Below are 13,673 nucleotides of genomic sequence, written 5' to 3' on the forward strand. Positions count from 1 at the left end.
GTTCTGCTTAACGTCACAGGCGTGTCAGCCAGCGGTACTGTAAGAACAGCATACATCACCCTCATCTCGGCGTGTTCGTTTATCCAGCAACGGCAGGAGATGACTGTATAGTACCAGTGACCCACCTGCGGATTCCTGCGGTGGATTATACAAACCCGTTCGCACTGCAGTATCGGAGGCCGCGCAGAATGCGTCGTGGATGAACGTCTACACGTGATCATCCACCACACAACCAGGCCGCAGGACAACCAAGGCGCTACATCATGCCGCAACGATACTCGCTCTCCAACCACCAGACGCCGTGGGTACAACACAGCGCTCCAGCACTCCACCTCGATCGCGCTCCAGCACTCCACCTCAATCGCGCTCCGGCACTCCACCTCGATCGCGCTCCGGCACGCCACCTCGATCGCGAACCACAACCCTGACGCCCCGACTCCCAGGCCGTAACCCAGGCGTAACATAATCAGCATGCAGTCTGACGTCCTCGACCCCCGTGCGAAAAAGCTGCAGCGTCGGACCCCGCTGCTCGACGCGCTCATCATACACAGCGTACCGGCGAAACACGCCCGCGGTGAACGTCTGCAGCTCCTGGTACGCCAGATTCACACCGAGGCACTGACGCGCGCCGCGCGAAAAGGCAAAGTTGCGCCACTGCCGCCGCGGGGTAGGGAGGTGGCGCTCCGGCACAAACGCGTCGGGGTCGTCGTGCCAGGCCGGGTGGCGGTTGAGCAGGGGCGCTGTCATGCCGACCATTGTGCCCGCGGGGATCGCGAGCGTGCGGCCGTCGGGGTAGGTGAAGAGCAGGTCTTGGTCTGGCGCGAGTCGATCTTGGCGGTGCGTTGCGCTCGGGTACAGACGCAGCGCTTCTTCGATGAGGGCATTGAGGAACGGCAGGGCGTCGAGGGCTTTTGGGTCCGGCGCGTGGTCTGGCGAAGGCATCACCGAGTCTAGCTCTGCTCGCAGCCGGGTGAAGATTGGTGGGGAGGCGAGGATGTGGTATGTCAGTGCTGCGAGGGTGGATGCTGTCGTGTCTGCGCCGGCAATGGCGAGGACCATTGCCTCGTCGACGAGGCGGGGTGTTGATTTTTCCTCGGCGGATATGTCGCTGCGGAGGATCTCGTGGAAGATGGTGGTGCTGGACTCGTCGTCTGCGGTGTGGCGGATGTGCTCGATCTTGGTGGTTAGATGCTCGATGAACTGGATGAAGACGGAGATGTGGGGGGTCAATGCTGTGATGACGCTCACTGGAAGCCTAGCCATGAGCGCAGGAAACCAATGAAAGTGAGCGCTAACGTGGGTCAAGCGCTCAGCATGAAGTGTCTTGAAGAACGCCGCGTTGCAGTCGGGCAGATCCAAGCACCTCTCGCCGTCTCCCAGAGCATAGGCCTGAATGATATCCTTGGTAGCAGCTCTGTACGCCGCGTTGAGAGAAACAGGCTCGCCGTCCCTGGCCCATCCGTGCATGCGGTCAAGCAGCTTCGCAAGCGTGTCGTTGATGACAGGAACCAGGCGGCGCACATTCTGCTGCGAGAAGAAGCGGCTCAGCACCGCGCGGCGCTGGCGGTGCAGGTGATGGTCTCGCGTGGGGAGGACGGACAGATGCTCGTGGAACAAGTTCAAGACCGTCTGGGCACGTTCGCGACGCACGTTTGGCGACTGCGGGTACAGCGTATCAAGGAAGCTTGGGTCGTTGACGTGCAGCACGTCTGGCCGGATGCGAACAATGGGACCGTACCTGCGGTGCAAGTCCTCGACGACCCAGACGTACTGGCCGCCGCGTACGAGATCATGGTAGGCGCAGTACCACGAAGTGAGGGCTGTGTCGATGTGAGCGGGCGGCGATTGCGTCGAGATGAGGCTGGTTTACCAGCGATTTTTGGACCGGGAATGTGGGCTAGCGGACTGAACCAGAGCCGGTAGACGGCACGAGTCAAAAGAAAGAGTGCAGAGACCAGTCCGAGGGCCAAAAACATTTCGCTGGGGCGTTTGCTTCGTGTCACGGCGCACTGTTGTATATTTCTGGCCTTTTATCTTGCAACTCGCCAAGTGAGCACTAGCCTGGGCGGGAGAGAGAATGAGGCCCCCAGGAGGCCCACAGCCCAGAGGAGACTAGACAACTCAACCTACCAGGGTGTATATGTACAAAGCACATGGCTCCCAGACTGCACCTCGGCAGGTACCCGGTACGCGTACAAGCATACCGCATGACTCATATCAACCCAAGCGCTCAAAAAAAAAAAAGGACAACGAAAACGCTTGCTTCTGAAGGTATGCAACGCGAGCAGAGTCTGGTCGTCTCGCAAAACCGTCTACACCTACAGCATCCCCCCGCCGCGTGGCTTGCGGCTCGGTTCATACATGGCATCATCCCCCGGGTCCGTGCCAGGCGTCTCGATCCCGCTCCTGCGTTGGTGGGCGTGCGCGTCCGCAATGGGCAGTCGGCTCGGACTGACGCCCGGGCTGTCGGCGCGTCGCCCGCCCATGCCCCAGTCGTCGGTGTAGCCGGGGGGGTTCAACTCGTCGCTGCCGTGGCTTTGGATGCGCATGAGATGGCTCGAGTCGCCCTTGACCAGCCCCAGACGCTCCTCTTCTGTGCCGGGCGCGGCTTTGGAGCCGTCGCGGCTGTTCTTGCGACTGCTCCTGCTGACGGGTCTTTTGCTGCCGGACGCGCTCGCTTCCGAGTCGCCGCGGTTGCGGTGGAAGACGTTGTTGAAGGAGAATTGGCGCTTCGCCTGATGTGGCGGGGGCTTGGGAGGACAGAGGGTGTCGTCGTTGTGGGCCGGGGATAGCTCGGCAAACTGAATGTGCGTGTCGGCAAACTGAATGTGCGTGTCGTGGGGCTTGTACGACGTGTCTGGGGAGAAGGGGTTTTTGTAGTCCTTGTCAGACAGGTGGTCCAAGTGGTCCGAGGCTCCGTCGGTCGGAAGGGGGGGTAGGTGCGTCATGCCGACGCCGGACGAGCTGGCGCGACTCGCGTTCGACTTGCCTCGAGACCGCAAGCGCTCAAAGAAGCCGGGGTGGAAGCTGCTGTTGTCGTCGTCCGAGTCTTCGCCGGGGAAGTGGGTCATGCCCAGGGGCGGATGGACGGTTCTCGTCACGACGGTGCCGTGGCGGGTGGGCGGCCTGCTTGGATCGACAATGGTCTTGCGTCTTCGTATGCCGTCAAACTCGACCATTTCGCCTTCGCCAATGACCTGCATGTGCTCCTCCTTGATCTTCTTGGCCTCTTGCAATTCTCTGTGCGACCGCGCGGTGCTGAGCGAGCGCAGGATGGCACTGCCGCCGCGGATAGCGTCTGCGCGCGGCTCGTACTCGGGCTCTTCCATCTCGGCAACGGTGCGCACCTGGTCGAGGTCGCCCTTGAAGACGGCAGCGTCCGGGACGTCCTTGGCCGACTTGGAGAGCTGCAGCAGCACGACGCCGGAGCAGATGGTCAGGAAGCCCATGATGACGGTTATGATCTGGATGGGCGTGCCCTTGAACCCTTGGAACAGGACGGCCGAGGTGATGATGGTGGACGAGGTGAAGAAGACGTAGTATGTCGGCGTGACCAAGGCAGCGTTGAAGAGGTTCAGGGCTTTCTGGAGAGCGTCAGCGGCGGCGGGGGAGCGGTGGAGCGGTGGAGCGGTGGAGCGGTGTTGCGGGGGAGCGGTGGAGCGGTGTTGCGGTGGAGCGGCATACTCACGTTCAGGTAGATAATCTCCGTCAGCAGAGTGACGACGACAAAGACAAGCAGGACGTAGAGAAACCATTCCTTAAACTGGCCACCGTGGGATCCCGAGGCTTGGGCGACGACGGCTGCTCCCAGGCCCTGGGTCGCAACCACGCTGAGACCACCAATCAGACTGCAGACTGTCAGGTAGACCATCATCGTCTTCTTTCCGTACTTGGGGCCAAAGTAGAGGGCGATGACGAGGCTGGCGACAATGATGACGCCGGCGAAGCTGAGGAAGCCTGGCGCAATGACCCACTTCTTCATGTCCTGGATGGAGGCGACCGACGACTGCGAGGGCGCGCTGAGGGCGATGATGACGGAGCCCACGATGCAGTTGAAGCAGCCGACCTTGCCGACGAAGCTCAGGCGCTCCTTGAGGAACACCGAGGAGAGCATGGCGCAGATGACGACGGACAGCGCGCCCATCGGGGTGACGAGGATGGCGTCTGTGAAGGCGTAGGCGACCAGATTGCAGACCTCGCCCACAATCATGAGGGTCATGCCCAGCCACCACCAGGCGTTCTTGAGGTACGAGTAGCCTTCGCCGGCCTCCTCGTTGTACTTTTCGTTGGCCTGCAGCAGGCCATGCTTCTTGATGACAAACGACACGCCGATGAAGACGCCCGAGGCAATGGCCAGACAGATGCCGATGATCTTGTAGGACCCGGGGCGCGAGGACGCGTCGCCGGCAATGGAGCCGCTGCGGACGTGCAGGAGGTGGGCGGCGTAGAGCTCGTCGGCCGAGTAGGCGGCATGGAGGTGGTGTGCGCGCGCAAAAAGGGACCCGGCAGCGTCCATGGCGGTGGGGCGGGGCGAGCCAGGGCTCGGAGGCTGACGCACCCTTCCTCGCAGTCGGGCAGGTCGGGGGGGGAGAGACGTCTCAGTGGCAGCGCAGCGCGGGCATGGGAGGCAGCCCAGACGTTGCTGGCCGGGAGAGGAGAGACGCGAGCTGTCAGGTCGGGCGCAGGACAGACGGGTGCTGTCAGGTCGGCGCAGGACAGACGGGTGCTGTCAGGTCGGTGCGGGACAGACGGGTGCTGTGGTGCTGATCAGGTCGGACGCAGGAGAGACGGCAGCTGTCAGGTCGGACGCAGGAGAGACGGCAGCTGTCAGGTCGGCGCACGAGAGACGGGAGCTGCCAGGTCGGGCGGCTGCTGTCAGGTCGGGCGGCTGCTCTGGTCGCGGAGGGCTGCGGCTGGGGGGTGGTTCGAGGATTCAAGATTCAGGACTCAGGATTCGGGATTCGGGATTCAGGATCCAGCTGCGCAGCGGTGGTGCGCGTAGCTGCAGGAGGTGGTCTAGAATCCCCAGTGTCGACTGGGGGGCTGTGTTGACGCCCGCTGGCTCTCTGCCCCGTCGCGTACCGGTAATCTTATCGACACGGCAACGGGGACGACGATTGCGCCAGCCGAGGATCTATCGCATCCCGCCTCCACAGACTGCGTGACGGGCGTGACGTGCGTGACGCAGCCAGAGCGCCTCGGTGCCTCGCCATTCCAGATGACGGTCGACTCGGCCGCTGCCCCGGCCATGCCCGCCGACACGTACGCAGCGCCGCCCTCCATCCGTGCAGCGCCGCCCTCCATCCGTGCCGCGCCGCCCTCCATACATGCAGCGCCGCCTTCCATACATGCCGCGCCGCCCTCGACCGACGCCGCGCCGCCCTCCATCCACGCCGCGGCCTCGCTCGCCGACATTCACGCGGGCCTCGCGCAGCTGCACCACCGCGAGGCCGCCGTCACCCAGCGGCTCAACGCCCTGGTCGCCTCGCAGCAGGACCTCTCGCGCGAGCTCGCGCGGCTCGACCTGCTGCGCGCCCACCTCGGCACCCAGGCCGTCGCCGCCCGCGCAATCAGCAATGGCATGCTCGGCGACGCCGCCTCGACGGCCACGCGCATCTCGCGCGCCGTGAACCGCCTGGACCGCGAGCAGGCCAACGTCAAGGCCACCCTGCACCTGGTCGAGCAGGTGGCCGACCTCAAGGCCTGCGTGCTGGGCGTCCACGGCTCCATGGGCGCCCCGCAGGACTGGGAGACGGCCGCCGCGTACCTGCACCGCGCCGCGAGCATCCCGCCCGACGTCGTCGACGGCGCCTTTGCCGAGCACATTGTGCCGACCGCCGACGTGCCCGACCCGCCGCGCGCCACCCTCGATGCCGCCGCCGCCTCGCTGTGCACGCTGTTCCTGCGCGAGTTCGACAGGGCCGCGCAGGCCGGCGACGGCCCCAACGTCACGCGCTTCTTCAAGCTGTTCCCCCTGGTCGGCCGGGCAGACACGGGCTTGGACGCCTACGGCCGCTACGTCTGCACAGGCGTCGCCCAGCGAGCGCGCTCCAACTTCCACTCGGCCGCCCCGGCCCAGCGCGCAGAGGGCCCCTTTTACGCCAACGTCCTCACCAAGCTCTTCGAGCACATCGCCCAGATCGTCGACGGCCACGAGCCCCTCGTCGAGCAGCACTACGGCCCCGGCATGATGGCCAAGGTCATTGAGCGCCTGCAGGTCGAAGCCGACGTCCAGGGAGGCATCGTCCTCGACACGTGGCACGAAGAGCGCAACATTGACCGCACACTGACCCAGGTCAAGTCGTACCCCTTTTCCTTCCTCGTGCAGAGCTATCTCCACGCCCAGCAACCGTCCACCGCCACGCCGCGCTCGGGCTCGCCTGCGGGACTTGTCGCTCGCGCAAGCGAAGACGAAGGCGTCGACATCAAGGACGTCGACGGCCTGCTTGGAGAAAGCGCGCTGATGCTCGCCCGCTATGCCCTGTACTCACGCTTCATCGCCGACAAGTGCGCCTCTTCGCAGCCAAAAGACCGCGTCGACCATGGTCTGGCCATGCCGCGCTTTCTGGCGGACAGCAATCTGCAGAGCAAGATCAGCAGCCATCTCGTCCAGCCCTTCAATGCCATGACCATTTTCTTCTTCCGTCGATCTGTCGAGAAGGCGTTCCAGCTCGACGAGTCTCCGCCTGATCTCACGCTGAACCCCAACAAGCCGCTCGGTTCAAGCCCGCCATTCGTCACCTCGGCTGTTGACGATGTCATGTACATTGTCAACCAGGTCTGTCAGCGGTCTCTGGCCACGTCCCAGCGCGCCGTGGTGGCCGAAGTGGTCCCCGGCGTGAGTAGCGTGCTAGGGACAGACTTCATCGGCATGACCCAGCGCAAAATGCGTGATGAAAGCTACCCCAAACCCGTCAGGGCTGGTGAGCTGCCACCAGAGACCAAGGTCATTGCGTTTACCATACTCATCAACAATCTCGACACGGCAAACGACTACATCAAACGCATAGTCGAGCAGCAGCTGGGCCGCCAGAACCCGGAAACGGCAAAGTCGCCGCTGCAAGACCTGTTTCCGTTTGGCCATGATTGCGTCTTCGTCGAGACCAAGTTGAAAGGCTTGGAGTCTGCGTTTGTATCGAAGAGCACAGAGCTGCTGAACGACGGCATCACAGTCCTCTTCGCAAACGTCCTCAAGCCGCGCATCCGGCCCATCCTCGCCGAAGCGTTCCGCGACATTGACTACGCGCCGCCCGAAGACGGCAACGAAATCGTCGACGACGGCGACGACGGCGGCGGCGACGGCGAAGACGGCGACGCAGACCTGGTCAAGTCGCGCTTCGACCGCGGCTGGGGCGTCGTGATCCGCCCGCTCAAGCGCATCCTCACAGCAGCCAACTTTGACCGTCTGCTCGCCCAGGCGCTCAGCTACCTCGCGACTGCACTCGAGAAGCGCATCAAGCAATACTACGGGCGCGTCAACGAGCTTGGCGCCGTCAGGCTGGAGCGCGACATCTCGGGCATCGTCACAGCGGCCGTCGCCGGCGGCAAGTACGGCTTGCGCGACGCCTTCACAAAGTGCACACAGATGACGCTCATCATGAACATGGAGGACGACGAGTGGAACGAGGTTGCCCACGAGGAGAGCGGCGACGGCATTCCCTGGGTCATGAGCGCCGAGGAAAGGCAAAGGATCAGGGCCATTGTGAAAGGATGATGAGGGGAGGTCAATCTCGTCACTTTTTCATAAACGGATGATGAGGGACGGAAATGAATCTCGTCACTTTTTCATAAACGGATGATGAGGGAGGGGAGGTCAATCTCGTCACTTCTTCATAAACGCCGAGGAAAGACACACGATGAGAGCCATCGTGAAAGGATGATGAGGGACGAGAGATGAATCTCATCACTTCTTCATAAACGGATGATGAGGGACGAGAGATGAATCTCGTCACTTCTTCATAAAAGGATAATGAGGGAGGAGAGGTGAATCTCGTCACTTCATAAAAGGATGATGAGGGACGGAAATGAATCTCACACACTTCGCATTCCACAAGGGACGCTATTTTGGGCTGTGGATGCTTCTTGCCGAGCGAGTCAGGTGGGCCTTCCCCATCAGGCCAGTTCTTGGCCGTAACAATCTGACACCTTGCACTTCTGTGCCTTCACGCATTTGCCTTTTTTTCTGCGATTGTTGGTGAAGACAGCACACTGACACTCAAGCATGGTTTCGTAGTAGTCACATTACTTTGGCGCAAGATGCGCCTTACATACTTTTTTGGCGTCTCGGTCCTGCTCGGCCTGTCAGGGGCGCAATGTCCTCTCTACCAGCATTACTCAAACCAGAAACATGAACCGTTCTCTGCTGGAATCCACAACCTCTCCTTTGCGCGGCCGATACGGTCGTGCCGTACATTCATTTCGCAGGATGTCGAGAGTGAGATTGAGCGCATGAGAACCGTCATCACAGATCCTGACCTCTTCCGCCTGTTCGAGAACACCTGGCCCAGCACTCTGGACACCACGATTGCATGGCGTGGCTGGTCAAATGCCACCACCGAAGAGACGGTACTCGGCACCGAGAAAGAGGGACCTCAGGAACTCACCTTTGTCATCACGGGAGACATCTATGCCATGTGGCTCCGCGACAGCGCAAACCAACTCCAAGCCTACGTGAGCCTGCTCAAACCAGACGCCGGCTTCAACAGCCTGGCAGGTCTTTTCCGCGGTGCCATCAACCTCCAGGCGCGCTACATTCTCGAAAGCCCGTTCTGCAACGCCTTCCAGGCCCCGGACGAGAGCGGTGTGCTTAGGACGAGCTCCATGAACAGCGACCGCATCACGCCTCCCTTCGACTACTTCAAGGTCTTCTCGTGCCAGTGGGAGCTCGATTCGGTCGCGAGCTTTCTGCAGCTGAGCAACGACTATGCCGCGGCCACGGGTGATTACGACTTCTTCCAAAACGGCAACTGGACCAGGGCCGTGGACACCATCTTGCAAACGGCCGAGAGTATGACGATGGACTCGTACGATGATCTCGGGAACTGGCAGCGCACTCCTTACACGTATTGCGTGAGTCGATCGCCTGGCTGTGTTGAGTCGATCGCCTGGCTGTGTTGAATACTGACCAAAGACGCTAGGCTCCATACGGGGGTACGCCCATCAACGACTGCGCTGTGAGTTCCTCCGTCTCCTCTCATCCTGCTGAGACGGGTTGGGCGGATGCCGGTTCGCAAACTGACACCAGCACGGCGCTCACACTGTAAGAAGATCCGAAGCTGACACCACCCAGGGCTCGCCGCACAAGGGCAACATCGGACTGATCCGTAGCTACCATCGTCCCAGCGACGATTCATGCACATACCAATACCTCATCCCCTCCAATATGATGTTCAGCGCCGCCCTAAACTCGTCCTCGCACATCATGGCCCGCATCGCGCCGCTCTCCGACAATCTCAATCTCACAGCCTGGATGCGGCGCATGTCCACCAGCATACGCAGCGGGATCGAGACGCACGGCATCGTGCACGACGCCCAATTCGGCCGCATCTACGCATACGAAGTCGACGGCTACGGCAGCGCCAACGTAATGGACGACCCCAACGTCCCCTCGCTGCTCTCCGCCCCGTTCCTCGCCTACGTCCCCCGCGACGATGCCGTGTACGCCAACACGCGCCGCAAGATCCTATCCCGATCAAATCCGTACTACGCGTGGGGTCCCGTGCTGACGGGCATTGGGTCGCCGCACACGCTTCCGGGCAAGCCGTGGCCGATGGCGAACATCATGGCCATTTTGACAAGCGACGACGATGCCGAGATTGTGCAGAATCTGCGCATGTTGGTCCGCAGCACGGATGGCTATGGCCTGATGCATGAGAGTGTTAGTGCGCAGGCCCAGGACGTGTGGAGCAGGCAGTGGTTCAGCTGGGCCAACGGGCTGTTTGGGCAGGCTGTGCTCGACCTCGAGAAGAGGAAGCCGTGGCTGCTGAAGCAGAGTTATCAGTGATGCGCGGCTGTACCTTGCGCGGGTGTGCGGATGTGGGCGTCAATCGAGAATGGGGGAGAGGCGTGGGGTCGCAGTCAAGTCCGCTTCGTTCAGCGACACGTAGCATCCACGTCTATCCCCACCAGCCCATCGTCTTGTCAATTTGACCCATCGTCTTGTCAATTCGACCCATCGTCTTGTCAATTCTACCCATCGTCTTGTCAATTTGACCCATTGTCTTGTCAATTCGACCCATCGTCTTGTCAATTCGACCCATCGTCTTGTCAATTCGACCCGGATCGCATACTCTTCCTGACGGTCTGGCGCCCCGTCACTCCCTCACCCCGCTGTCCAACGCCCTCGGGTAGAACAAAGGTCTCGCAACACTGCAGCGGCAACCGCAGTGACAGCACCCGTCTGCGCAGAGGAAGCTGCTGGGTGCGAGCGCACTCGACTGAAAACACCCAACAGCGGTCGATAGTCACACACTACCTACTACCCACCGCACACCAAAGCCATCGCGCGCCATCCCACCCAAGCCCCCGCCCAAGAAGCAACAGTGCAACCCAGCCCGCACAACACCCAAGCCGCAGTAAACACAGCAATCCGAAGCCTCAGACCACGTCAGCAAGAGAGCACCGGACTATCCTCAGCGCCCCGCCACTGGCCTCCTCCAGCACGCTCCGGCACGCTGCAGCACGCCCAAGCAGCTCGTAAACACAGCCCTCGCCGCCAACGCGCTGCGCGCTTGGCCCTCGCGCATCCGCCGCACGTGTGTGGCTTGCAGAGCGACGGCCAAGTTGCCAATGGGTTTCTGCCTTTCTTGTCGTTGGCGCGATGTTGGGAGTGGCCAATGGGAGCGCCGCACAGCGTTGCCAGGGTGCGTTAGCGCGCTGCCGATCTGGGATGTGCTGGGTGCGGGATCTTGGGACTGCGGAGTGGGTTGGTGCGGTGGGTTCCATTTTGGTGCGGCGTACAAGAGTAGAGACGTGCGCAGAGGCTGAAGACTTGCAAGAACTGCATTTGTTGTCTTTGCAATACCTAGGATATAGCTATTTGCAGCGTGGAATTGAGCTGGAGAATAGCTATATTAGCCGTTGATATGTCTTCAACTACGGATCCCACGGTCCCGCTCCCCACTGCAACAGACATCGACGACGACGACGATGACGACGATGCGAGTTCCTCACAACTTCAGCCTCCGGCCGCAACAACGCCTCCCCAGCAGCCAACTGTGGCTCCTGCTCCCGCGCCAGCACCTGCAACCGAGACCGTCGGTGCTGGCATCTCCAGTCCGGCATCTGCTCCTACAACGGCGCCGTCCAATCCATCGGTAGCAGGATCAGCCAGCGCGTCAAGCACCCTCCTTCCACCGTCAGCGACCGAGCTCGCAGATCTTCTACCGAGTGCATCACCGACCGCCCTGAATCCCGTGAACGACAGCACTGGCACTGGTGGGGGTCTCGGATCAGGTGCCGCGGCGGGTATCGGCATCGGCGTGGCGCTCATCGTGTTTCTCGCAGTGTTTGGCACGTGGTTCTTCCTGCGGCGCCGCAGAGCACGTCGGACCAAGACCCGGACCGCGTCCGGCCCCAGCTCCGACGAGGAACACGCGCAGAAGCGTCTCAAGCCGGAGATCTATGCGTATCGTGCCGGAGGCGCGGCGGAAGTGTCCGGCGACGAGAAGTCACGGCGTCGGAGCGAGCTCGAGTGCCCGACGTATGTTGCTGAGGTCGATGGTGGACAGGTGTTTCGCGCGGAGCTCCCCGGGTCTGCTGTGCCTGCGGCACCTGCTGGGAAGAAAGGCGATGAGAGGCTGTTCGGGGATGTGCCAATCGACGAGGTTGATGAGCCAGCCGATGCACAGAAAAGGGTGGGGGACAAGGACGAGCGATTATTCTCTGATCCGCCAATTGATCAAGCAACCGAAACACTCGAAGCAGAATCTTCGTCGAGGCCGATGGAGAAGAAGGGGTAGTTGCGAAGAACGACTTGGAGTCAGGTTGCTGTCATGGGGTAGTCATCTGGGCGTTGAAGACGTTTCGCGATACCAATGCACATCGTTGTACATTCGATGCTCGGTTCCTTGTCCGAAACTCAGCCACCTCGGCGATCTTTCACGTGGATGCGTTTGTGTATTGATAGTAGCGTTGCTGTTGCAGGTATCCAGAAGAAACGCGAGCATCTTCGAGCGGCGACGGTGCGATTGGTGACACGCTAAATGAGGTATTCTGCGACGTCGTGTAGGATAATCGTCCCGCAATAGGCGATACACTTGCTGCTTGGTTCGAAGGCGTGACTTCCAAGTACGGGTTGCGGGCCCCAGCATGGTCTTGCGTAGGGTGGGCACGAGCATCGACTGGCGGGGTCCAGTTAATCCACTGGCGCGAAAGGTTCTGAATCAACGCGTTGTCGTCCTCACCAGCATGATAGGACGTCCTAGGAGTCTTCTTGTTGGCAAGCATCTGCCCTTCGTAACTACCCGGTAACTCTGGCACCTCGCTCCCGTCAAGCTCGTGGACAGCATGCGCATCTGCCTCGATTGGCGCTGCGTACACGTGCCGGAATTTTTCCTGTGGCGGCCAGGACGCTCCGCCGTCCATCTCCACGGGCTCTTCGCGACTCAATTGGGTATGCTTTGTCTTCGTGGCCTGTTGCTTTCGCCGCCTGTACACAAGAAATGCTAGGAGTGCGACCATGATGATACCGACTGAGCACGCCACCCCAATCGCAATACCGCGTTTCATCCCGGGTAGTGTGGAATCTTCATTGTCATCTCGTTCTGGTTGCACCTCGGGTGTTCCTGTCGAGTCCGGGTAGGGCGCCATTGTTGCTGCTTGACACTGTAGCTGTTGAGCTGTGAAATATGGATGGAAAGGAAGAAAGATCAGGCTGCGGATGAATATGCACACCCACCAACTCTTTCGCGGCTCGCGAGACTCGTAGGTCCAAGCATGCCTTCTTAGTGCGGCGCAGTTGTGCGATGTGGCATGCAGGGTGACGATCGTTAAGGCAGCGAGGCTTGTTTTACCGCCAGGAGTTTATTAGCAGCCCGCGACAGGCCTCCTCGACCACTCATCTTGCCGCTACTGCTACAAACTCCATGCTCGGGTGTTTTGTGCGCGACCGCCTTGCCGTCATCCTTGAAAACGATATTTGGTGCCTGGGGCTTGTCAGGTGGAGGGTGGGAGGCTAGAAGTGGCTGGATTCCGGCTTTCGTACCGTCCCGTGAGCAATGTGGGGGCGGAAAGCACCTGCTCAAACGCACTTGCCATCTGTTCTCGCTGCCTCTTGAACCGTTTCCCGGTGAACGCTCTTTTCTTGGCTCTTATCATTTTCGTATTTCCAGACGAATTTAGGCCGATGCGATGAACACCGCTATTCGTCGTTCGTGACTGCGGGCGAGCGAACCTTGTACCGACCGTTTGGGTATCTGCGTCTAAGAGTGTTTCGTGAAACGATCGTAACGACACCGACAGAGATCGTTCTGGGATCTGCGTGGATTTCAGGGTGTTTTGTACAGTTGAGCCGCAGCAAGTGCTGAAACTGATCACAGGGCTGACGGTGTAGCCGCGGTGCGAACGGAGGCGAGATGACGTCCAAAATACGTTATGCTTCTGTGCGATGCTTCAGCTGACATCGAGTCGAAATATAGCTGAGCCAGAAGACCTCGAGTAACATTGAAGTCTCT

The 13,673-nt window shown here is 60.8% G+C and overlaps 5 protein-coding genes across 5 annotated transcripts; 2 read left to right on the plus strand and 3 right to left on the minus strand.

The window, feature by feature from the left end:
• Positions 1-357: 357 nt before the first annotated feature.
• On the minus strand, positions 358-1,976 carry M421DRAFT_56176 (cytochrome P450; the record flags this gene model as incomplete). The annotated part of the gene is made up of 2 exons (XM_033595372.1): positions 358-1,820; positions 1,871-1,976. The coding sequence occupies 2 exons, from the start codon at positions 1,974-1,976 to the stop codon at positions 358-360; spliced, it is 1,569 nt and encodes a 522-aa protein (XP_033452193.1).
• A 465-nt stretch (positions 1,977-2,441) lies between these two features.
• On the minus strand, positions 2,442-4,450 carry M421DRAFT_28748 (DUF803-domain-containing protein; the record flags this gene model as incomplete). Its single annotated transcript, XM_033588994.1, has 2 exons — positions 2,442-3,584; positions 3,689-4,450. Coding segments are annotated over 2 exons (1,905 nt in total), but the record flags the coding sequence as incomplete, so codon positions are not given.
• Positions 4,451-5,248: 798 nt separating this feature from the next.
• On the plus strand, positions 5,249-10,003 carry M421DRAFT_55976 (glycoside hydrolase family 125 protein; the record flags this gene model as incomplete). The annotated part of the gene is made up of 5 exons (XM_033595345.1): positions 5,249-7,702; positions 8,329-8,633; positions 8,676-9,069; positions 9,138-9,173; positions 9,290-10,003. The coding sequence occupies 5 exons, from the start codon at positions 5,249-5,251 to the stop codon at positions 10,001-10,003; spliced, it is 3,903 nt and encodes a 1,300-aa protein (XP_033452195.1).
• A 1,081-nt stretch (positions 10,004-11,084) lies between these two features.
• Positions 11,085-11,960, plus strand: M421DRAFT_90143 (uncharacterized protein; the record flags this gene model as incomplete). Its single annotated transcript, XM_033597828.1, has 1 exon — positions 11,085-11,960. One exon carries the CDS (start codon positions 11,085-11,087, stop codon positions 11,958-11,960), a length of 876 nt encoding a protein of 291 aa, XP_033452196.1.
• Positions 11,961-12,029: 69 nt separating this feature from the next.
• M421DRAFT_323816 (uncharacterized protein) lies at positions 12,030-12,982 on the minus strand. The gene is made up of 2 exons (XM_033589320.1): positions 12,405-12,982; positions 12,030-12,341 (listed from the first exon to the last, which is right to left on the minus strand). The coding sequence occupies exons 1-2, from the start codon at positions 12,808-12,810 to the stop codon at positions 12,100-12,102; spliced, it is 648 nt and encodes a 215-aa protein (XP_033452197.1). The 5' UTR covers positions 12,811-12,982; the 3' UTR covers positions 12,030-12,099.
• Positions 12,983-13,673: the final 691 nt, after the last annotated feature.

Source organism: Didymella exigua (assembly GCF_010094145.1).
Source record: "Didymella exigua CBS 183.55 unplaced genomic scaffold M421scaffold_5, whole genome shotgun sequence".
Taxonomy (NCBI): Eukaryota; Fungi; Ascomycota; class Dothideomycetes; order Pleosporales; family Didymellaceae; genus Didymella; species Didymella exigua.

Coding starts and splice junctions, on each gene's coding strand:
- M421DRAFT_323816 (XM_033589320.1), bottom strand. CDS start 12,810: ATGGCGCCCTACCCGGACTCGACAGGAACACCCGAGGTGCAACCAGAA. Junction 12,342..12,404: donor TAGGACGTCCTATCATGCTG/GTGAGGACGACA, acceptor GGACCCCGCCAG/TCGATGCTCGTGCCCACCCT.